The 26,101-nt window shown below is 39.8% G+C and overlaps 1 protein-coding gene across 1 annotated transcript in view; it reads right to left on the bottom strand.

The window, feature by feature from the left end:
• The window catches only part of LOC144252939 (dedicator of cytokinesis protein 8-like), a 98,314-nt gene that overhangs the window by 31,940 nt on the left and 40,273 nt on the right, over positions 1-26,101 (bottom strand). The window contains 1 exon segment of the mRNA XM_077794960.1: positions 447-564. Within this exon segment, the coding sequence (XP_077651086.1) occupies positions 447-564 (118 nt within the window).

Raw genomic sequence — 26,101 nt, 5'->3', positions numbered from 1 at the left:
TGGCATTTTGTCTTCTTAGAGCACATTGTATTATATGTTTATTATTTGACTTATATTTTGCCTCAGGATGAAGAACCATCCCTAAAAGGTGTTGAAGTGGTGTGTGTTTACTATTACTAGGCAGTACTTAATATTTATCTGTAGATGCGGTCTGTTTTGGTAGGTATGTACTGCAGTACATTTTCACTCCTCAAAAATGATTTGCATGTCCAACACTTCATAACTCATTATGGAGTAAGGAAAGAGGCTTTCAATTTAGATTGAGGCTGTTTTCCTATCATTTGTGGAACCATACTGGACTAGCTGGAAAGGCGCCTGGACACGGTGAGTACAGCTGCCCCGAAGACAATACTCTGTACATGGAGGAGCCCTGAATTCTGCTCATGAGGACTCACAGGGGAAATACCTCCCACCCTGCTGTAAGGTCAATGTTACCCCCTCTTTACCGGCATAGCGTGGCTAGGGTCTTCTCCACACATAAACTGGATTTTTATTGTAATGTTCCCGGCAGATGCTAGTTTGTTAGCAAAGTTCAGCCTCTGTGGGTAGACATAGAGTAGATTTCTGGAAAAGAAAAGAAAAAGAACTAAAGCATAAGGTCTAGAGTTGATTTTAACCAAGTTCTTCATTGAGTACCTAGAGAGTGATTATTTTAATGGAGTTTTTCCCTTTAGAAGTCAATTATTGTTGGAGGATGAAGTTTCTGTTGATTCTTCCGCATCAGCTGCAGCCATGTGATAAAAAACAACACTTTTCTCTGTTTTTCTATGTAGTGTGACTGCTGATGCTTAGCAAGTCTTAATGTCTTGGAATGTTGAAATCTGCAAGAAGGTGACTGTAGGTCTGATACACAGATAAGAAGGCAAAAAAGGCTCAGCTCATTTTAAACCCAATTCATGACCTGACTTCATTCCTTCTCTTTCTCTTTTTTTTTTTCTTTCTAATCCATATGTGGTAATTTTATTTCCTATTGGCATGGTACTCTGTATTAATTTAACTTTCCCTCTTGTTTAAGAGGACAGATCAAACTTCCAAGCCTGGTTGTTATATAATGACAATAATTTGAGAAATATATTCATTCATTTGACAAGTATGTAACAGATATTAGGCTAAGAATAATTTGCATATATTTTTTTCTATTTGCATTATTTCTAGTATATTCCACTGAATGTAAGCTCCATAGGATAGGTATTTTTTTAATATTTTATTTTTTAGTTTTAGGTGGACACAATATCTTTATTTTATTTTTATGTGGTGTTTAGATCAAATCCAGTGCCTCACCCATGCTAGGTGAGCACTCTACCACTGAGCCATAACCCCAGTGTCAGGATAACTATCTTTATCTTATGCTTTTTTTAGAATTCTTTTTTGTAATTGTAGATAGATAGCATACCTTTATTTTATTTATTTTTGTATGCAGTGCCAAGGATCGATCCCAGTGCCTCACACATGCTAGGCAAGGACTCTGCCACTGAGCCCCAGCCCCAGCCCTTATCTGATGCTTTTCAATTCACTGATATATCTTCAGCAGCTAGACTAGTGCCTGGAACATAATAGGTGCTAAGTAAATATTTTGTGAATAAAGGAAAATTTGTTTTTGATGAAGAATAGTCCTGATTCAAAGAAACAGTAATAATGTTAACATTTATGCAGGATTTATCCTGAGTCAGGTGATATTTTAAATACTTAATATTTAGGGTTGGGGATGTAGCTCAGTGTACATATTTAGGGTTGGGGATGTAGCCTAGCATGGGGAGGCCCTGGGTTCACCATTACCAAAAAAAAAAAAAAAAAAAAAAGAAACAACCTCCACAGACCCAAATACTTCCTATTCACTACTTTGTTTAAGTTTCATAATTATCCTTTAGGTAGGTACCAATATCATTGTCATCATACCCACATTATCATCCCCATGTTACAACTGAGGAAAAAATGAATAACATGTGCCAAACTATATGGCTAGGAAAGGGCAGAGTCAGGACTTGAGCCAGGCAGCCCTGTGCTCTTAACCAAGCTATACTCCCCCTGCGTAGCTCCAACTGAAATACTAGGAATGGCTTTTCATGTCTACCTTCAATCTCTGGTCTCATTATTTGAGTGTCAACAGTAAATTAAAGACTGGTTCAATTGGTATCATGTCCTTTGGGAAATGTTTGTCTTCTTTGCTCATGATCTGTCTCTCTTTTAACTTCCAGGCCATATGTGCTCCCCAAACAGATACATTCTTGCCCCAAGGGCTTCCAAGATACCAAAACCACCTTTGTATGGATTGAATACTAGGAGAGAAGTGCCCAAGAACGAAGTCCAGGTCACCAGACATTCCATCAATGAATGCAGGGTCTCACAAGACTTTACAAGGATTTGTATATTAATAGACAACAGAGTTTCTCAACCTGGCGGCTATTGACTTTTTGGACTAGATAATTCTTTGTTGTAGGGAGCTTCCCTCTGCACTGTAGGATGCTCAGCAGCATCCCTAGTCCTCACCTACAGGGTTCTACTGAGATCTTGACCCCCCCTCAACTTTGGCACCCAGAAATGTCTTCAGATGTTATCATATATCCACAGGCAGTCAAAATCCCCACATCTGAGGACTATAGCTCTATACGTGTGAATTTCTACAGGACAGATCTACACAAATAAACAGCAGATTGCTTCCCTTTAATACATATGGTTAAATTAAATAACCAATGTCACCTATTGGGTCTGCCACGTTCCAACACTAATGGTCATTGTGATAGCCCTGTGAAGCACTGGGAGAGCTAGTTTATGCTCAAAATCTCTGTGTTCTGGTTTGGTAAAAGGATATGAGAGAATATCTATTTTGAAATGGGTCAGTCTTCAGAACTAAGTATATGCTAGGTGAGGAAGCCTAGAATTGGGAACCAGACCTATCTTTTCTTTTCCTATTCCATATTCTATTTTCAGAGCAACTTTGAAATTTGTATTGCATACTATATTTCTTTTTTTTTCTTTTTTCTTTTTAGTTGTTGATGGACACAGTAAATTTATTTTATTTATTTTTATGTGGTGTTATTTTATTTATTTTTATGTACCTCACACATGCCAGTCAAGTGCTTTCCCACTGAGCCACAAGCACCTCTACATACTATATTTCATGGGCAACTTATCATTACTGAAAGCAATGACACTTATTTCACCAAGGATCCTCAAAACCTCATCTAGTCTCCTACTAGGTATTAATTTGATTCCATTAGACTGATGGTCATTGAAAATTGCATCCCAAACTTGCATTTCCAAATTAGTTCCAGGGACCCCTCAGTGCTCTGCAAAGTGTTATCAAGTATATGGGGAAGAGGTAGGGAGTGGTGATCACACAACAGTGTGATCAAACACTACTGGGAAAGACTGGGGTGAATCAAGATAAAAGTGTGTACCGTGAATGCCTTAGAGGTGGGGAAGGACAGCTTCTTTTTAGGACTGCTTCTTATTTTTGTTGTACTGGGGATGGAACCAGGGGTGCTCTACCACTGAGCTGCATCCTCAATCCTTTTTATTTTTTTATTTTGAGACAGGGTTTCATTAAGTTGCCCAGGTTGGTTGAACTGCTGATCCTTCTAATCCCCCGAGTTGCTGGGATTAGAGGTATACACCACCATGCCTGGTTCCCCAAGTGTTTTGGCTTCAGAACTCAATTCATTTGTTTATTCTTTCACAGGTGTAATATTCTTAGAAATGATTTGGGAAAACATTGAAATAAACTTATCTGGCTATGGAAGAACATCCCACATCAGGGAAGAAAAAGCAATAGCATAAAGATTCTCTACTCAAATATCTTGCTCAGTAATGAATGTCCCCAGATGTTCAAGAACAAAAACAGTATTTGGGACTGTCAAGAACACACAGGAGCTGGGCATGGTGTGCACTCCTGTCGTCCCAGCTAATTGGGAAGCTGAAGCAAGAGGATCTTGAGTTCAAGGCCAGCTTTAACAACTTAGTGAGACTCTTTCTCAAAAAAAAGTAAGTAAAAAGACAAATAAGTAGCAGTTCCTATTTTTATTTACCCCAGTGTCTCTAAATTGGGAGACCCAGTGGAGGCAGAATGGGGTGACCGTGTTGGGAACAGATTAGAGTTGCTGTCTCTTGTGGCCTTTCTGGGCTCTTTGTACAATGGAGGAAACTGGCACATGCATTCCCCCTTGATTTCTAGCCTTTGCTCCTGGCTCTTTCTAGTTTCCATCTTATCCTCTCATTGGACTCTTTTAACAGGTCCATTACTGGCTGCATTAACCACTTACATTCAAGTGAAAAAAGAAGACAAATGCGAGGCAACAATTTTTAACAAAGGGAAGTGAATTTAATTTAGATGGCAGAATACACAGAAAGCATCAACTATCAGTTAAATATACATGGCCTACCCAGAAAAGTAGGTGACAGGCAATGACATGATGCTCAGGCTTGAGCACCAGCGTTTGTTTGTTTGTTTGTTTGTTTGTTTGTTTGTTTTTAATGTACTGGGGATTGACCTCAGGGCACTCAACCACTGAGCCACGTCCCCAGCCCCATTTTGTATTTTATTAGAGACAAGGTCTCACTGAATTGCTTAGTACCTACCATTGCTGAGGCTGGCTTTGAATTCTCAATTCTCCAGCATCAGCCTCCCGAACTGCTGGGATTACAGATGTACACCACTGCACTTGGCAAGCCCCAACTTTTTAAGATGAGTAAACTGAGCCCTAGAGGTTAAGTGCCAGCTCACTCTGGGTTAGCCACAGCCAGCCACAGAATTCAGTGCAGCGCTGGTTCCACTGTACCACATTGTTAACTCAGCAGCACCCCCAGATCTTGCTCTGTCCATCTGAGGCAGCCCAACATTGATGGTAGGAGACAGAGGAGAACCACAGTTACTGTCAGGAGTGGATGTGGGGGTAGTGATGGATGGCAGAAGACAGTTTACAGTTGGGATATGGGATGCATGTGGGGTACAGACCCCTCTCTACCCATTGCTCGCTCTTCTTAATCTCCACTGCTGCCGCTCAAATAAGAGAGCTAATGTTTATCAGAGGACCTGTAGCATTCCTCCTTTGCCTTTTAGCTGTGTGGACTTGGGCAAGTTACTTAGCCTTTATGAAGCCCCAGTGGGACTAATAATAGCACCAACCTATAGACTATGGAGGCACTAGCGAGCAAGAACTTAACAAGGTATGACTGTGATGATCATTTCCTCTGCAGAGCTGATAAGTTAGGTACACTCCACTGTGCCCACAGTGTCTGCGCCCAGACCACCTGAGACTGATGCAATGCTTTCTCAATTGATCATGACTTCTACCCTTGCCCCTTATAATCTACTCTTTTTATACTGGTGAGAAGGATCTTTCAAAATGTAAAACAGGTGTCAGGAACTTAAAAGGGTTTCTTAAACTCAGTATTACAGATCCTACATCATCCATCTCTTGGAAAATTGTTGGATCTTCTCTCGTATCACTTTCACACACTGGCCTTTCTTCAAGGCCAAGGTCATTTCCAATTACTCCCACCCCAAGGTTTTTATACCTGCAGTTCCCAGAGCTCTCCCCAGGTTTCTAAATGACAGGCTGTTTCTCATCTCTTGGTTTTCAGCCCACAAGACACATCCTCACAGGTCTCTCCTACTGTTCTATTTAATTGGCGCTCCACCTTCTCTCTTCTGTCTTTCACAATTATGTAATTATCCTATATACACATATAATTGTGAAAGCAGTATATGAAAGTACTGTGTGCCCATTGTTTTTCAATCCTGAATAACCGAAAAGAACAAAAAAGTATAAACAAGAAAATGGCCACCACTCATTATCCCCCTACACTGAGAAAAGTCACTGTTAAAACTTTAGCATATTGTCACTTAGTCGTTTCCTCTATACATTAAATCTGCTTCTCAAACGGTGTGTACAAAGCTTTATTTTATTTTTGTGTGACTTAACATTGTTCAGTTATGGTATTTTCCCCAATATGACTAAATAGTCTTATTATTGTTTGGGTATGAGGTATTCCGCAGAATCTCCTGTGTAAATGTAGGGATATTCAAAGGTGAAATGATTGGGTGTGAGAACTGTGACCTAACTGGCCCATCCTAGTTGGAAGGGACTGACTGGGTGTTAACTATAGGCAGGTGGAGCATGGCTGGATGAAGTGGGTCATGAAGTGCTATCTCGAACCTCGGCCCAGAGCAATGGAACCAGCCATATATGGCTTGAAACCTCTGTAACTGTGAGCCCCCAAGTAAACTTTCCCTTCTATAAATTGTTCTTGTCAGGTATTTTGGCCACAGCAATGCAAAAGCTAACTAAAAAAAGCCAATAGAAATTATTTTAACAGCTGCATGATATTCCATAATATGAATGTGTCATAATTTATACTACCTCCAAAAATAAGCATTTAGAGTTTTTCCTTTTTTTCAATGATAAAACTTTGATGAACACTTTACATGTTTTGCTCCTCTTCAATGCAGCATACTTTAAAAAAATTTTTTTTCAATGCAGCATACTTTTGAAATAATACTTCTAAATTCTGTTTTTGCTCAGTTTCTTAATCTTTGAGTTAATTGAAAAGACACCAATCAAACTTGCTTCAATGCTGTGGTTGGAGGAATAATGAGCCAAAGTTTGTAAAAATGCTTTGAAGTAGCTAGATGAAAGGGGCTGTGTAAATCACAACAGAAGTAGCTGTGTCAGACTGGATAATCAGGTTTGCTGTTACCACACTTGTCCTAGGCCCCATACAGTGGGACCCACGACCCTGTCCCACACAACAGCCAACACAGTCAACAATTTTGCACATTCATTTGGAAGGGGCTGCTCACTCTTGTTTTCAAACCTCAGCACAGGTAGTCTGCTTTGCCCATGCTCTGTGTAGTTTCTGTGGAGCACACAGCTGGAAGGAAACTTCAAGAGAGTCTAGCCCCACATCTCTTTTTGCAAGTCAGGAAACTGATTTCTCAGAAAAGTTGAATAACTTTGCCTAAAAATTTTTTGAGAAAATGCTTTTTCTGAAATGTAGAATACTAAGTAGCCGCATATGGTGGTGCATGCCTGTAATTCCAGAGGCTCAGAAAGCTGAGACTGGAGGATCCAGAGTTCAAAGCCAGCCTCAGCAATGGTGAAGTGCTGAGCAATTCAGTGAGATCCTGTCTTTAAATAAAATACGGGGGCTGGGGTTATGGCTCAGCAGTAGAGTGCTCACCTCACACGTGCAAGGCCCTGAGTTCAAACCTCTGCACCACATAAAAATAAATAAATAAATAAAAATACAAATAGGGCTGGGGATGTGGCTCAGGGGTTGAGTTTCCCTGAATTCAATGCCCAGTACCTTCCCACCTCAAAAAGAATGCTAAGTAATAGGTTTTGTTAAACTAGCATCTTTTAAAATAATTATCTTGGGATGGAAGATCTGCCTGCATGGTATATAATCCACAGATAAGAGTAGTTATTAACAACCTGATAAACAGGCTCTTAATGTTTTATGTTTGATAAATGAAGTGCCACAGAAAAATCCTAAGAATAAGATTATCTAAGGATTTGTGAGGTGTAGCCCATACCTTAAAGATGAATTGCTTGTTAGGACAAAGTTATTTTGAATGAGTATTTAGTAACTACAGGTCGAGTCCATGCACAAGACATTTAGGATACTCTTACCTTTCCCCAAATGTGGCCCAAAATGGTTTTCTTCAGCATTATGCATTGTACATACAGAATGGGACAGTTAGTAGTCATCAGTAGTCATCTCCTTTCCAGAATACTTTAGATGGCTTCTTTTGGTTAGAAACTGTTTTGGGAAACTCCCCTGAACTTTTTTTTCTCACGCAGATTCAGCAAAACACCATTAACTTATTTTGTGTTTTTGATTGATTTGCCAGCATGTGGGGAATGGAACCCAGGTCCTCCCGGATGCTAGACAAGTGCTCTGCACTCAGCTGTACCTCCAGTCCTCAACTTATTTTTAAACTGCTGTAATGTAGCAGGCCTTGGGGATAACTGTGGAATTTGGTTTTACTTAAATTGTGGACCAAATCTATCTGTTCTTACCACTTGGGGACCCTCTTTTATTTCCTTTGCTGAGAACATGTTAACCCAAACAGACTTTAAAATCATTCAAAGTCGGGCTGGGGTTGTGGTTCAGTGGTAGAGTGCTCACCTAGCACATGCAATGCCCTGGGTTCGAACCTCAGCACCACATAAAAATAAATAAATGAAGGTATTGTGTCCAACTACAACTAAAAAAAAAGGAAAAAAGGAAAAAAAAAGAAAATGTCTCATGCTATTAAAAATCACAATGCACAAAATATTAGTTTGGCTTATCCTAAGTTTAGCCTCGTTCAGTGCACAGAAGCAGAGAAAAACCTAGCCCAGTTCCTTATTCACAATATGACAACCATGTGTTTTCCCAGGGACTTATACAGCTTGCAGCAAGTGAGCTATAGCAAAAAGCCACACAAGTCCCCAGTTTAAGCAACTGGACACTTGGGACTGCTCTACAGCTGAGCATCTAGCACAGTCAGCAGAAGGTGAGAAAGAGCATAATGCCTTAAGAGGAGAGCTGAGCAGATCAACAGGAGGAATAAAGGCCTCTACCAGCAATAGTCAAGCTCCCAGAATCAGCTGGGTGCAGGGATGAGGCACAGGGAGAAATGGCTTTTACTCTTTATATAAAGTTCAGTGCAAACTTGGAAAATAAAATTTTTATATCTGTCAGGGCTGTCAATATACAAACACTGAATATGCATGAAAGGTAAAGGTTAGAAGACTGTGGGGGGAAATAAAAGGGTGGGTTTGATTTTGAAATGGAATTGGTGTCAATTTCTTCTTCCCGTAATTTCAATGAATGGTTTGCAGCAAAGTCATACTATCAAATACAAACTAGAAAAAGAAAAAAATGTTGATTTTGAATATCAGTAGTACATGTAAATGGAAGCTGCTTTTATATCAGAAGAAATGGATTTGTATGGGTTTGTATGTCATTAGTGGCCCTAACCAAATAAGACAATGGGTCCTTTGAAAACCTGTAAAATGCACCCTTCCCCAAGAGCTGAATGAATCAATTTCCTCACCTGTAATAAAATGGTTTGGGTCCAGTCTCAATGCAAGGATACCTGAGAACTACTTTGTAAACTGCAAAATATATAGCTTTAGGTGTCTCATGAGGACTATGTAAAACATCTGAGTAAATTTTAAAACACAACTTCAAACATTCTGCCAGACTGTGAGATATTAATGTATATAACTTAGAGAACCAACAATCTGCCTGGATTTCCCTCTCTATTTTTCAGTTTCTCTCAGTGTCTGCTGCTTTCTCTGTCTTTTATTTATGTGCATTTTCTCTTCTCTGTCTCTCTCTCTCTCTCAGTCTCCCCGGTCTCTGTGTCTTTCTGTTCACCAGCCCATCAGGTTACCATGCATCATCCCAGAAAATGGTAAAATGCTCTTTAAAGAAATATTTTTTAGTTTTAGGTGGACACAATATCTTTATTTTATATTTGTGTGGTGCTGAGGATGGAACCCAGTGCCTCATGCATGCTAGGCAAGCATTCTACCACTGAGCCACAGCCCCTGAAATGCTCTTTAAAAAAAGAAAATTATTTTTTCATTGTAGTTGGATACAATACCTTTATTTTATTTATTTATATTTATGTAGTGTGGTGAGGATTGAACCCAGGGCCTTGCACGTGCTAGGTGAATGCTCTACTGCTGAGCCACAACCCCAGCCCCTGAAATACTCTTTTAAAGGGAGCATCTAGAAGTCTAGTTCCATTTGTCACTGAGGTTCATTTCTTATCAGTTAGTTAGCAAGTGATAGATAATTTTCTTCTCTGAGCTGGGTTTGGGTTGTTTGTGGGACTTTAACTCTCAGAATGACAAGCACAGAGCCTAGGATCTATGGACATCTTAGGATTCCATAAAAAAGTCTGAGACCCCTGGGGGGTTATAATCTACAAAAATGTGAAAAAAACCTCAAAATCAGAATTAATATTTAATTAAATGCTTATTTTATGTAAAATTTCATCAGCCAATGGTAAGACTACTGAAGTTAACTTGCAGTTAAAAAAAAATCCCCCTAGTTTGTAGCCTGATACATAATTATATGTAAAGTACATTTAATAAATGAGGAAGTGGGTACATATTTAACATGTTTAAATATGTAGTCAGGTGCTTCCAACTTAGAGAAATCTTAAAAAAAAAAAACCACCCTTAGATATGGATATTGGAATTGCAGGAGAGAATACAATACCATAAAAAATAGTTTTTCTATTTTATTAGTTTTCTTTTTGGTATTGGGGATTGAACTCAGGGACATTTAACCACTGAGTCACGTCCCCAGCCCATTTTATTTTTTATTTTGAGACAGGGTATCACCAAGTTGCTGAGGACCTTGCTAAGTTGCTGAGACTGGCTTTGGACCTTGCCATCATCCTGCCTCAACCTCTCAAGCCACAGGGATTACAGGCATGCACCTCTACGCCTGGCTTTATTAGTTTTCTTAGAGCCTGAGACATTTGTGTTCGTTTAGTAGCAAACGACTAGTGATATGCACTGGATTAAAGAAGATGGGCTGGTAAATGGGCACCTGGCTCTCCTGACGCACCACCACTGCAACAGTCCTAAACAGAAAAAGCTTTCTATTTTTCTCAGCCTAACAATTTTGGCAATTTCAAAGTGGTTCCTTTTTCTTTACTTGTGTTTTAAAACTCCCTCTATATCTTTTTTTTTTTTTTTTTTTTTGCAAAGACAGAGTGAAGGAACTGATGAATTATTTGCTGCAGTGGAAATGCAGCAAAACCAAGTGCACCAACAAACAAGATGCTCTCAATGGAAAACCACCGAAAAAGGTCAGTGCCCTTTCTTCAGCAGTTTGTTGGCATCAGACTGATTCTATCAGAGTGAACCTCAAATGGCTACTAATAGCAGTAATATCTTAGAGTTATATGATGTCTTTTACTTCAGTATTCAAAAGAAAGTTGCACATCTGTACATACATTTTTCAAAGTATTTGAGGGCAATCAGCTGAGGAGGTAATTTTAATTTAGCACACATATTTCACTGCCAGGAAAATCTATTTTAGATACAGTAATAAACATAGCCTACATTATTCTCACTATTTGCAGGCACTGTTTCTAAATATCTATGATAGATACCTGACCTTACTGGGTCCAAAAGAAGAAAAGTCACAGAGAGGCTACATAACCTGCCCAAGTAACACAGCTAGCAAATGGTACAGTGCAACTCAAATCCAGGTGCTCTGAGCTAGACCCACGGCTACTTCTAAGAACAATAGTAAACAGTGTCTTTGTTCAACAATCAGACTCACCACAAATTTATTCTAATGTGATTTTAAAATATTTACAGTGACTAACCAACTACAAGATTTTTAAAAAAGATTTGAAATTGCATAGCACTAAGATGAGAGTGTTGTCCCCTCATGTTAGAGGTTTGGATGCTTTAAATTCATCGAGAGCAAATCAAAGTTAGAAATCTTAAAACTCAATATATTATATATCCTGGAATCACTTAGGAAACTTACAAACCTAATGTGGCTACTTTTTTTTTTTTTTTTTTTTTTTGTAAAAGTGGAAGCATACTTTGTAAATATGTGCTTATAAGTGAGCTAAAACCCTGTTACTCAAAGGATATTCTAGGGGTGCAGGGGCAGTAATTAACATGATCACCTTCACTCCAGGCCAGTTAAAAGTACAGCACAGACCTGCTGGATCAGAACCCGCATGGATGATTCAAATGCATATTCAAGTTTGAGAAGCATTAATTCAAGAGAGCTGGTCTGTTTTTAATTTGGCAGACATAAATCTTATAGATCATTGTGAGTCTATCCTCCTCACTTCCTTGGCTCCTAGGAAGCTCAAAGTCAAATTTGCAGGTGACTTTTAGAGATACTTTTATATATTAAGATATATTTTGTGTAATAACCTTACCTAGATTTTGACTGATTTCCTCTCCTTATTTTATTTTCACCCAGAAAATTTTCACACCGTGTTATACAATCTCTATAAGCTGTCTCCATCGCTTTTTTAAAGTGGGAAGGTTTGTAAATAAGTCCATAAAAATAGAACACCGGCTATGTCCCCTCCTATCATTCCATGACCACAGACTCATGCCATTTTTTTTTGTTTATTCCAGTATCTGATGTTTCAGGTCAGATAAAAATGCAAACTCACAAAAGAATCAGTAAAAAATGAAAATGGGAAGAAAATCCCTGACATATAGAATGAAGAGAAAGGGCCATTTTCAGAATTCAGAGTGAGAAAAACAGAGTGTGAAATCTGTTCCAGGGCACAGCCAGAGGGCAGGAGGCTGCCTGAACTGGGCCAGGAGATGGGATTGCTAGGAGGCACTGGGGTGTGGGTTCCAGGAGTAGCGTGCCCCCAAGTAACCTTGGGCTCTGTGGGCAAGGCTGACACGTTCTGTATCAAGGCTGGTGCTGTTCTCTGAAAATCAGGGGCCTCTGCTCTACCCTGCCAAAGCAAGTGCAGTTAAGAAGCCAGAGAGAAAACATCACCAAATTGTTTAGAAACTCTATAAGAAGTGACCTAATATTCTCTTTCTAAAATCTTTTATGTTAAAAAAAAGTCCTCAAAACCAAACAACAGCCAGCCTAATACCTCTTATTACTCTCTTTAAAATATTTTTTGAGGATATTCATACTTCCTCAATCAATGAACTGAATCTTGAATATCAGACATGGTGATTTTGCATAATATAAAACAACTATCATTACTACTAATAAATTGTCTTTTTGTTTTGCAGTGCTGGGGTCTGAACCCAGTAATTTGTCTTTAAAATTATTTGAACACTCACAGCTACTATGATATTTGCAGAGTAATTTTTCTATTACATCAATCCCCATCCCACCCCTTCATAGGAGGTAGGTTAAAAATTCCTTTTAAGTGTGCAATCAGAACTCACATTCCTTTTGCTATATAAAGCAGAATCTCAGGTCAGTTTCTACTGAAAAGAATCACAAATATTCAAGCATTTGAAACCCACTGGGGGAAACCTGACTACTTTAATAAACAAAAAATAAATCTCCCTTAACCCTGCTTGAAAATATTTTTTTAAACATACTGAACTAACTAAAATTTTACTAATTAAGGTACCCATGCCCCCCAATCTTCTTTTGAAATCCTACTTAGCAGGTTTAAGGTATTAAGAAGTTTATGTATCATTTGCTCTCATTTTATTAGGAATTAGTTTACTCAGCATTTTTTTCTTACAAAGAGGCTAGACATAGGAACTGAAAGTGTGAATGGAGAAAGATGAAAGAGGATGGGGTAGTTACCAGGAGGCATTGTTCTTAGTGAGATCTGGATGCTTGGGCTGGGAGGAGGGGGCAGGAGGAGCTGAGGAGAATTACAAAGAAAGGGAAGATGGAAAGGTACCCGAATCAATTTTTTTATTCTACATTTTTTCCCTTAAATTTGAGACTAACAAAATATTCCAAAGGTTCACTGGGCAAATGTATCTCTCTCAACTTCTGGCTATTCCCCATGGCACCTGTGATGTGGTTTAAAGGGTCTAAGTGATTTGGATAATCTTTATCTGATTGTCCTTGCACTTTTTTTTCCATACAGGAAGGGCTTAGAAATTTGTTCTACAGATTGAGCCCCCACTTGGTTTATTAGAACTCCATTTCAGTTACTTTTTGAGTGTCTACAAAAGAATGTATTTTTTTTCCTAAATGGGGTGGGATGGTAACAGCTTTAGCAGAATACATTTCAGACATCCTGCAAAATTTACCCTTCATCGCTAGTTTTCCTTTTGCTCAGTGTACTAAACACACACACACACACACACACACACACACACACACACACGGATCTTCAGATACTTGGGGAATATGTAGAGGGGGATTAGACAGGAGTGGGGTGAACAAGGTGCTGGGGTGCTGGACAAAAAGAGAAATGACCATATTCTTTAGTATATACAGTTTAGGGCTTCTCCCAGCCCCCAACTACTAAATATAAGAAAGCATGGGAAATCTGCTTTAACTGAGGTATATATAAATAAAAATCCTCCCTACTTTGCAGGCTTATTTCTTTGGAGTGAGCCTTAGTAAGAGGGTGGGGGAAAGGACATTTCTTGATTTTGAAGATCTGTCAAAAACTGGTTATTTTTCTTTTGTTAGGAAGGGATTCCTTGCAGATGTGCTGGAAATACACTAGACTGGGGGGATGCGTTCCCTAGACAGCCTTCTCATGTCATTCACAGAGTTCACACAGCAAGCTCCATTGCTTGCCCTCCACCCTCCATGTTTCTTCCAATCCAACTGGAGCTCTCTTCATTTTTGGTAGTGTTATGGCTTGGATGTGAGATGTCCCCTAGAAGCTCACGTTGAGACAATGAAAGAAGCTTGAAAGAAAAAAATGATTGGGTTATGATGCTCTTAACCCAATCAGTGAATAAACCATCCAATGAGGATTAACTAAGTGGTAACTGAAGACAGGGTGTGGCTACAGGAGGTGGCAACTGGGGGTGTGGCTTTGGGGTTTATATTTTGTATCTAGTGAGTTAGGGTCTCTCTCTCTCTCTCTCTCTCTCTGCTTCTGGATCATCATGTGGGCTACTTCCCTCTGCCATACTCTTCCACCATGATGTTAAGCCTCACCTTGAGCCCTGAGGAATGGAGCCAGCTGCCTATGAACTGAGATCTCTGAAACCATGAACCCCCAAATAAACTTTCCTCCTTTACAATTGTTCCTGTTAGGTCTTTTAGTCACAGCAGAAAAAAAAAAGTTGACTAAAACAGTTTGGTTAAGAACTGTCCTAGCAGCTTCTAAGATAACTACCAGTCATCCTTGCCTCCTGGTGGTCCAGCCCTGGGTAATGCTCCTCCTGTGAGTATGGATTAGACCTAGTGACTTGCACTGAATGAGGAGAATAGGACAAAAGTGATGGGATATGACTTTTGAGGTTAGATTACAAAAAGGCTCTGGCTTCCACATTGCTTGTCCTCTTGCTTGCGTGTTCTGATAAAGCCAGTTTCCATGTTGTGAGCTGTCCTTGGAAAAGACCAGTGCAGCAGAGTCTCAATGAAGTCTCTGTCTGATAACTAGTGGGGGACTGAGGCCCTCAGTCCAACAACCCAGGAACAAGCAATTCTTCCTACAACCACACAAGTGAGCTTTGAAGTAGACCCTCCTCCAGGGAGCCCCTGAAATGACCACAGCTCTCTGAAGGGCCTGAGCAGGAGCACCTGGATAATTCACACAAGCTGAATTCTAACTGTTGTCTAAATGGCAAAGTTTTGGGGAGGCAGCAATGGGTAACTAATACAAGTGTGTATATTGCTTAAGGTATACATTGGGTTATCCTCTGATACTTAATCATATGTTTCCTTGAAAAAAAATGGCTTTACCTTGTAAAATTTCTGCCTTGAATTAGTCACAGAGTTATCCTCATGGTCTGTGGAACATAATGCAATAACTACCTATGGGAAAATATTGTTAATCTCAAAAGAACCTCCTGGGAGTCAATTCAATCTCCATGTTAGTTTTAAAAAACTTGAGAATTTCTAAAAATATATTTTTTCTTTAGCTCTAGTTTCTGATTTTACTAACTAATGTGCCCTAAAGAGGCTATGTCAGGTTACACTAAAGATAAGAAGAATACTAAAAAGTACCTGCCACTAATATCCTTCCCTCTCCCACAAAGTTTTAATGAAAATCTCCTGTAAATAAAAGCAAAGACATCAATGAGATAATAAAAAATTACATGATTTGGCAACAGGTAGTTATAATGGTAGCTTTGTGGCATTGGTTACAAGTGTAGATAATTGTCTCTTCTTGGTGATCAGTGAGTGAAGGCACCCTCTGTGAGGCATCAGAGGAGCAGCAGGATCTCATTTCCAGCAATGATTGGTGTTGTAGATGGTCACCAATTGCCTGTCCTCCTGACCTGCACAAGACCACAACTGCACTCTCAATTCAAGACTATAGAAAAACGTATGTTTCCAGGTGCAAAGTCAAAGTAGAGATCACATCCAAACATTCTCACTTGAGAAAAGCTTTCCCTAGGCACCAACTCAGAATTTACTCTCAGTGAGTGATAGACCATGCAACAAAAATCAAGGTGGCCACCCAGGCCCTATCAGCACCTTGCAGAAGAGATGGCTTATCAGGAAGCTTGAGAAATCAGGGATGTGGCTAGTGCCCTCTCATGGCCACGTGGCAACTAAACCCTTCCCAGAACAAAGCACCTGCAAACTAAGCTAGTTATCAACCCACCTCATCCCCTTCCACATGCCAATCGCAAAGAGCATTTCCTGAGTGAGACTCCAAACCCTGTTTCAGGTCCTGAAGGGAGAAACAGTATGAGCCTCTGCTATCATCCAAGGAGTTGACAAGCAGATGGGGGTCTGCAGCATATATTCACATAACACAAATAAAAACCACAAATAAAATGTGCACTGTGAAGTATCTTGTATTTATCAAAAGACTTTGATGTGTAAAGTCTTTATTACTCTTCTCTCAAAGCCCCTGAGATCAGCATCACAAGGTTATCCCACTCTAGACATAAAGAAAATGAGTCTCAACCTCCTGGCTCTGATTCCGAGTCTCCTTTGGCCTCCCATCAGGTTGAATACAATAGGACTTTTAACACCACCCAGTTCTTCTCCAAGAAGGTTGATCTTTATGTTCTGTCTAAACAGAATTTCACTGGCTTCCAAATAATTCAGCCAGAGGGGCTAGGGAGCATAAGTACCATCATTTTGCTTATCCACAAAATGAGGACAGACCACTAATGTGATGTATGTTTTTAACAAAAGAGGAAGCAGCCATCAATCAAGTCTTCACCCCTGGGATGGCTGGTTATTAAAGTGAAAGAAAACCTGCTGGAGCAGAATAAGTCATCTCCCTCCCCTCTATGTCTCCCCATTAAGACTATCTTGTGGATGTTATAGAAGAATTATAATCACATGTAAGTATCCTGGGAGGCATATATTGGCAGCATCCAGCTCAAAAGTCATGAAGTAAAAAGCATTGCAGTCAGGGAATGTGAAGGTCAAGGGTGCAAGAAAGGCACAGGAGGATAGAACTTCAGATCAAGATGAGCCAAGCTTGAGGAGCATGGGGAAGTTTCCAGACAGATGGGGCTAAGGGGGAGCCAAGTGCTCACCAGACAATGATAGGAGAAGGGAAGGATGAGAAAACTCAAAAGAGTCCAATGAGGTGATTGGAGACATTAATTGAAGAATAGTCCCATGTCCCTACACAGGGAGGTAAAATCCTATAAGCCTGAGCTACAGAGAACAAGTCAGAATTCCTTTATATTCACCTCCTCAAAATGTAAATAGTGACTTTGGGTGTATTCATATGTGTCATCCTTGAGGATATCAACTGGTGCCTTGAGATAACAGAAATACAAATCTATTAATAACATGAAGAAGTGTATCTCCTGCCCACCTGTGAACTGATTGAAGGAATTTCAGAAAAGCAGCTGAACTAGTCTTTGAACTTGGATAAGAGAGAAAGGCTAGCTCAGGTCACTTCCGTTGAAAAAGGGGAAGGATTAAAAAACAAAAAAAAAAAAGGAACCAACTGCTTACTTTTTTAACTCTAACTACAAAAAAATGAACAGTGGGCTTTGAGATTTTCCCAATGCTAAATTGCATAATTATTACTTTGGGCCTGGGAATCCCTTAGAAACCAATACATCATGAAGTTGAATTCCTCTAATTTTGTCCTAATTGAGTCATAATACTTATATTTCAACAAATAGTTACATAGATCTCAGTTTATACTTGAAAGTTATCAAAAAAGCAGTATGAAGCCCAGGAGGTAAGACTGGGCCATTTTTGGAATTTGTATAACCTTTCAGGTGTTTTAAGCCAGTGGGAAAATTAAATCGATTTTTTTTTAATTAGTAGAGATCCATGAAATGTAAGCAATTAGTCATTTCTTTCTTTCTTTCTTTCTTTCTTTCTTTCTTTCTTTCTTTCTTTCTTTCTTTCTTTTCTTTCTTCTTTTTTTTTAAAGAAAACTATCTTATTTTGGGGCTCGTGTGCTGCTCAGTGGTAGAGAGCATGCTTGTTATATATGAGGCTTGGGGTTCAACCCTCAGCACCAGAAATAAAGCAAAAACAAGTAAAAATTATCTTATGCTGTCAAAACTCAGTCCTTCCAGCTACTCATGGTTCTCTTTATTTTGTGCTGTGGTGTTTGCCTACACCTCCCACTCACATCCACTTTTTCCGCTCAGAAAACCCTGACACAGCATCTCATATTTCACCCAACTTCTGCTGAGAGGGGCCAAGGGCAGCCTGTCTGAGGCCTCAGATCATGGGTCATCCATTAATGGAGAGCTGTTAAAACACCTCTGCTTCAGAGGAGTGTTTGAGTGCCGACCTTTGGGGGCCTCTGTGAAGAACACGGGAACGTTAGAACTAAGGGTGAAAAAGCCCAAAAGCACAGAAGGTCCCCTCCAGCAAACAGCAACACTTCTTTGAAGGCTATTTCATCAGAAGAGAAAAAGCTGGCCAAAAGTTCAAGATAGACTTTGGCAACATGAGTGAAGCCCATTTTCAAAATCAAACAAACAAAAGCCACAAAAAACTAACAAAAGAACTAAAATCAAGGAAAGAAGGCATCTTGAATTTGAGAGTGCTCCTTCTAGTCTGGACAAACCATTTGTCATCACAGTAAAACACAAGCCTGGAGTTGCCTTAATTTCATTACTTATCCATTGTCTCTGCCCCCACTGATCTTAACCCTTAGCCATGTGAAAACAAGATGCCTCATGAATTTTCCCGCCAAATGCTATGTAAAGGATCCATGAAGAAAACGATGCTCATCCCTGCTTAATGGGCTGCAGGGGTTTTAGTTAAAATAGTCATGAATAAGCAGCAGCACTAACACACTGTGGATTCAGATGGAGTAGATATAAATAAGCAGACTGATAAGGGCTGTGAGTTGAGGGACCAGCAAAATAAGTGTACACAGCACCTCCCTCTAACATATTTCACTATTGCTGTGCCCCTGGATTCCAGCAAAATTTTTCACATTCTTTTAGTTTTGTATATGAGGCAGCCATGGTGAATGTGTAAATATGTACACTGAAAAACAGCTCTCATAGGAGATCTCACTGTCAGCACAATGGGATGTATTTCTTGGTCCCCTTCCCCACTGCATCTTTGAAAAACAGTGGGAAACTTACATTGATTTTTTAATTAGTAAAGATACATGAAATCTAAGCAATTAGTCATTAAAAAATTAGTAATTTTTTTTCAAAAACAGTGTTGGACTTACTAATGAAAGAAGGCAGAAGCTGCAGATGAGAATAAAATCTTTCGCAAAATATGACAACTGCCATCTCTTGAAACACTGGAATACTTTTTAGTTTTTCTTGGTCTTTGGCTTCAAAGGCAAAAGATGAAGTGCATTTTCTTCTTTAATAAATCACCACTCCTGTTTTCTAATGAGAAAGGTAGGGAACTGTCTGAATCCAGAAAGTAAGCTAATTGTGCCTCCCAGTGGCTGAATGGTGTACTGAAGCTGTAGCTCTGCAAAGCCTCAGCATAATAATCCTGGGTCATTGGCCTCCCCTCCTGAATTTTTTCATTCTTATAAAAAGAAGTGCTGAATTTTGAAGCAAGACATCATAAATATGGGGATTGTGTCCCCGCCTTATTACTGAGACCAAGTTGCTACTGGCACCAGGAATTCCCTTGTCTTTGTGTTCAGTCCCTGGCTAATTCAAATGGCTAGATTTGATCTGAGCAGTCATTGCTCTTCCTAAGTAAATGGCTTGATTATAAAATTTTGATGGATGAAAGTTCTAAGAACAAGGACTGGGCTTCTGGATTGTCTTATACTTAAGGTAGAGTTCTTAAAACACTTCTTTAAAGAGTTAGGAATTTTTCCAATAAATAAGTGTGCCATAAGTTATTTCATTATAACATTCATAATAGAAAAAGAGCAGAAAGGTCTTAAGAGCCCATCAATACAGGACTTAAAAAATCACAACTGTTCATATAATACAATTGAATGCAGCTATAAAAACGTAGTTTCATGTATTCACATCAAAGTGCTCACACAATATAGTACTCAGTGAAGAAATCAAGATACAGAACAGTGTGAAGATCATGACACATTTATATGGACAGGGAAAAGTGCATGAATATATTGGCTTATATATGCATAGTCCATATCTGAAAGGATGATTAAGAAATTGAAACAAAAAGGCTGTCTCCAATGGTCAAAGTTAGGCTCGAGGTATAAAAGGTGCACTGTTTCCATCTGTTTGGGTCACTATTATTTCCACAGTGTCTATAACAGGGTCTGGCACAATACAGGCACTCAACAGTTGTAAAATAAATGAAGGTATAACATCAACCTCTTTTTCTACATCTATATCCAGAAGCCCCAAACCCCTTGGTTTTATTATGTTAATAAGCATTTGTTTGTGGAAAAGAAGTTTTTATAAACAAACCATTTATACACATATGTGGGTTTTTTCTAAAGAGGAGAATTGAATAGTTGGAAATCAGAAGTGGTAGAGAGAATTTTTCCTCTGTGCACTTTTGCACCTTTCAAATCCTGAACTACTATAACAACAGGCTGTCTATTCCAGAATGAATAAAATTCAAAGAAACAATAAATAATGGATGCCATATACATATGATATATATATATATATATATATATATATATATATATATATATATATATATATATATATATATATATATATTTGGTACTGGGTATTGAACTAAGGGATGCTTAACTGCTGGGCCACATACCCCATCCTTTTAAATATTTTATTTAGAAACAGGATCTCACTGAGTTGCTGAGGGCCTCACTAAGTTGCTGAGGCTAGCTTTGAACTCGCCATCCTTCTGCCTCAGCCTCTGGACCTGCTGGAATGGATTACAGGCATGTGCTATTGCGCCTGGTAACCCAGGCATAATTTTGATGGTGATTTAAAGAGACAGCGCCAAACATATCATAAACTTCTAACCATTAATTAGCAATAACACTTGAGTGCTTATAGCATCTAATGAATATTATGCCATAAAACCACCATCCTCACATGGAGAGGTATGCTGTGGTGTTGTAGGTTCTCAATAGACACATACTTACTCTTTGCCAAATCCACTTTAACTCATGTCCAGGTGTACATTGGGATTGCTTCCCAAACCAGGCAAGTGAAGCAGCAGCTCCTTTCCAATGAGTTTCCAGAGGCCTAAGTCACCTTTGGCTGTGGACCTTTGGATGATGCTATGCAGGACCTTTACCTCTTTCTGGGAGAATGAAAACTTCTCTTTCACGCAGAGAGGGAAACTTTGATTTTTAACAAAGGAGAGTCTGAGATCACCAGAGTGCCACCTCCTGAATTGGAGTCTTTAGGGTAAGACTGAACACTGGAAGTCACAATCACTCTGTCTCCAGCATTGAGAAGATCTATTCTGGATATAGAGTTAGCTGGCCTTAAACTGGGTATCCATTTCCTTGGATAAAATAGAATCCTATTCAAGGATACTCCCTATACCCCAACTCCTGCCTAACCACTTCATCCAGAGTTATTTTGGGTTCATTCCTTCCCTTAGGAATTTTATTCACTAATCATAACTGCCTGCCACTCATTCAAGATCAACTCTTACATCCATCCTATACCATTCTTTTTCACATGTAAACTATAAGTCTGGTAATGTTCCTTAAAATCCCACTGTGAAACAGGAGGCACCTCCATGTTAGGCCAGAGCAGACCTCTCTGGTCTGAGAACGTTCAGTCATATGGGAGGAGGCCTGAAAACAGCTAATTATTCATCAAAGAAATCATGTTCTGACTGATCCGTCTGTTCCCAGCAAGCACAGTCCTCCACAGTGAGTCTGGTAATTGGATAAACAAGACCTCAGAGAATCTCGAGGGCTGGGATGAGTGATGAAATGCACTTTATGTGGCTTTCTTTAATGTAATCACCAGTTAAAGGGATGGCGAGGAGCTTAACAAGCTCATTACAACCTAGGTGCCTGTGATCTCGCATATACCCCCATGGCAGCCACAGGATAAAATGCCCTTGAAGACCTCGCTGGGCCTTGGCCCCCACTCAGTCTTCATTCTGCTCCCACCAGAAGGCAGCTGGCATCTCCATTACCAGCTGTTGATCACACGGAAAATAAGCCAGAAGTTAGTTCAAATGTGTTTGTAAACAAACAACTGGTATTTAAAAAAATCTGTGTGTAGAGACAGGAAGGCCAAACTCAGGCTTGGATAATCCTCTTTATCAACCTAATTTTTTGCAGCTACTTTCAGAATCGCTGTCTTTTTGTATGTGATTTCTCAAAGCCACTTGCCTGAGTCTGTCTCAGGAGACTAGTCTGACCCCATGCCTCAGCTCATGGTGGGGTGGGGCCGGTGGATATGTCCCTGCAGAGGACCAGAGTCCCTGATTCGAGACCTGGTTATTCCTGGGATTAGCACTTTTGCCTTTGGGAGTTGATCTTTTCCTGTGTGAGCAAGTGTTTGTTTTCTGAATGCCCAACTCTTGGGAGTCCTGGCAGTCTGTAACTGAGCTGGGACCTCTCCTTAAGCAGCTTGGCGAGGGTAGAGGCAGGGTCAAGGGTCACACAGGATGCCACTTGAGTAGTGTTCTCTGCAGTACAACATGGTGACCTTGACCAAGGCCACCTGAGGGGGCAGGCGAAGAAAGGAAGCACCTAAAGAAGTGGAAGGAAGGTGAAGCTGAGGGCTCAAAAGCAATTTCAGCTGATCCTGAGCCATTCTCCTGGAGGGTCCATGGCAGATGCTCCTTTAAGGGAGATAGAGGTAACCTGAATTTACTTATGTGGTGTTCAACAGAAACCTCATCAATGTTAAGATTCCTGCACTGTGTGACTCTGGTCACCCTTCCCACTGGAGGCCAGGCAATGTCTTCCATTACAACCATGTGATAGTCTACCTTCCACCCCTACCCCCGTCTAGGGAATTCTGTTTGTTAAAAGTATATTCTTTAATACTTGAATCCTAGGAGTCATTGGTTCAACAGATATATCTGTTTTCTATAAGCTCTGGTAGATCAACTTTTTATAAGTTAGACCATATTTCACATTCATGAGGTGACTCCTCTATGAAACATAGAACCATCCCTGAATTCACTGGCTCCTAAATCTTCATTTTCACGTATTTGATTTCCTATGACCAGACTGAATGGTGCAGACATAGCAATGTTCACAGTGGATGTTGCCCTACATGCTGGGCCCTTAGCATCATGTCCAGAATTCCTCAGGCAAGTCAAATGAAAGCTTTTCTAACAGAAACGGGAATTTTTGAATAGTACTCTCAGCAGAGAGAAGACTTCAAGTCATACCTGTTCTCATAGGGGAATGAGTTTAGAGAGTAGGTGCTTAAAAGAGACCTTTATTTTGGGGGAGGGAATAGAAAAGCCACAAAGTTTCAGGTTTTTTGAGTCATGGGGAGATGGTAAGGAATAAAAAGAAAGCAAAATGAACAGAAATAGGAAGGTGAGGTTTCCCAAGGCAAACTTTGTTAACAGACCACTTTTTCCTGGGGAGAGGTGTAGGTGTATGAAAGGGGAGTCTTAGTCTGGTCCTGACTTTCTGTCAAAACCAACCTAATCAGGCCAGGTGTGGTGGCCATGCCTGTAATCCCAGTGGCTCGGGAGGCTGAGGCAGGAGGATCATGAGTTCAAAGCCAGACTCAGCAAGGGTGAGGCACTAAGCAATTGATTGAGACCCTATCTCTAAATAAAATACAAAATAGGGCTGGGGATGTGGCTCAGTGGTTGAGTGTCCCTGAGTTCAATCCCAGGTACCAAAAAGAAAAAACCCAACCTAATCGCCCACTATCAAGCACAGGAGGACTGGAGAAGAAATTAAAAGTTTAACAACATAAGAGGTTAGAACAAGATGATCTCTAAATTCCTTGAAGTTTTCACATAGTAAGATTCTCTTACGACATGAAGAAGAAAACCAAGTCCTTAAATAAGTTATAAAATATGGTGGCCTGGAAGCCAAGGGAAGGGGAGACTGCCAAACTTGAGGGAAGTATTTTCTATCACCCCAAGAATAAAGGCCTGGTTCCCAGTGCAGAGGCCTTGGCCTTTCTACAGTGTTCAGAACAGCTCAAGAACATCACTGTGTGTTTCTGGGTCTGCTTCTCATGACGCCTCGTTGGTCTGCAGCAATCTGTCCAGACGTGTCCTCCTTAGCACTCCTACATTTCTGAGTCTTTCAGTGTACAAATGCATTCCAATCCTGCTGTGATGTAATTAAGGGATAATGTCTGCAGCACAGAGCAAAGAGAGTTATAAATGACTCCCATGGGTGATTAAATGCTGAGGGGAAGCTGGATAACCGGTAGAATTCATTTGGTACAAGTTTATTCCAATGCTACAAGTGTTATTTTCCAATTATAGGATAAGGTTTATAAAAGACACAAACATAGCATCTACCAAGCAAACATTTTCTATCCTTCATCTCCCTCTAGGGAGTGGGAATTGAAAGGACTGCATGCTAAGAATGCTTATCTTATCTAGGAGGAGGTCTTGGGGGCTGAATTGGCATTTAAAGAATGAGGATAGAGAATGAAGAGCTGTGTTAGGATGGATTAACTGGGGCACACACATGTGTAAGGAAGAGCTCTGATTATTTGTAAGTGTTGTTTGTCTCTCTCACTGTGAGTTTTGATCCCAATGAACCATTCACCTTCTCTTTCTGCGTCTCAATTCTGTGAATCAGGAAATGTGCAGGGGCCTTTGGATGAGGTGAGCTCTGAAGCTTTTTGCATCTGAGTCCCACATATGGAATACAAAGTGCAGATGAGGAACTGGGGAAACAGGAATTCTCTTACACTGATGGCAGGATAGCAAACTGGTGCAATTTTGGAAACAAGCAGTATAAATAAATCCGAAAATGCATGCTAGCAGTGACTCAGCGATTTCACTTTTAGGCATATTCAAACTTTGAAACGTGCACAGATAAGGACAAAAACTCACTGACAGTGTTGATGAGAATCAAGCATTGGAAAAAAACGCAAATGTCTATCAAGAGTGAAATGGACAAATAAGACATGGCTTCTTCAAACAAAGGAATACCATTCAGCAGTTTAAAGGAGTGACATACTCTGAAATTCTAAAATGCAAGATGTTTAGGAGTTCGCACTGTTTAAATTCATGGCAATCCAACTAACTTAAAAGAAAGAAGACTAACTGAATGTAAGGCATTGAGTCAATAAAATTCATGAGTACATAGTAATAAAAAAGGGAGAAGAAAAAATATTGTTAAGTAAAAAAAAGTGCATGTGGAGTATGAGGTCATTATGTAAATTTTAAGAGAATATAAAAATAATATCATTCACACCAGGTGTGGGGATACACACTTGTAATCCCAGCAACTCAGGAGGCTGAGGCAGGAAGATCACAAGTTCAAAGCCAGACTTAGCAATTTAGCAAGGTGCTAAGCAACTTAGTAAGACTCTGTCTCATAAAAGAGGGTTGGAGATATGGCTCTGTGGTTAAGTACCCCTGGGTTCAATCCCCAGTGCCAGAAAACAAAACAAAACAAAAAACTAACAAAAACAATAAATAAAAACCCTTCAGTAGTCACAGATACATATGCGTGTGTGTGCATGCATGCACATGTGTAAACCAGAGAAAATGGAAGAACACACAAGTGTTCATAATGCTAGTGAAGACTGGGAGGTACGGTAGAAGTCTGCAGTCAGATACTGGGGATAAAGATGCTTCATTTAATCACTATGATTTAATTTTATGTTCTATTTAAAAATTAATAACTCATAAACAATAAAATCTCATTTCTGGATGGTGGAGAAAAGATGGAAAAACTTTTGTGTGTGTGTGTTTAATTCAAAAAAATCTTCTCAAAACAAACAATAAAAGTACATGAACAGGGGCTGGGATTGTGGCTCAGCAGTAGAGCGCTCGCCTAGCACGGGCGGTGCCCGGGTTCAATCCTCAGCACCACATAAAATTAAAAGGTATTGTGTTGTGTCCATCTAACCTAAAAAATAAATATATAATATTTTAAAAAAGTACATGAGCAGCAATGCTTTTGGCAGATGTGTCTTGACAAGAGATCCTTCCCAAATCCCACATGAAGGATCAGGTGGCACCACATGTGACT

Source organism: Urocitellus parryii, unplaced genomic scaffold (genome assembly GCF_045843805.1).
Source record: "Urocitellus parryii isolate mUroPar1 unplaced genomic scaffold, mUroPar1.hap1 Scaffold_70, whole genome shotgun sequence".
Classification (NCBI taxonomy): Eukaryota; Metazoa; Chordata; class Mammalia; order Rodentia; family Sciuridae; genus Urocitellus; species Urocitellus parryii.
The sequence above is the reverse complement of the archived record's forward strand: the minus strand, read 5'-3'. Positions and strand labels throughout refer to the sequence as shown.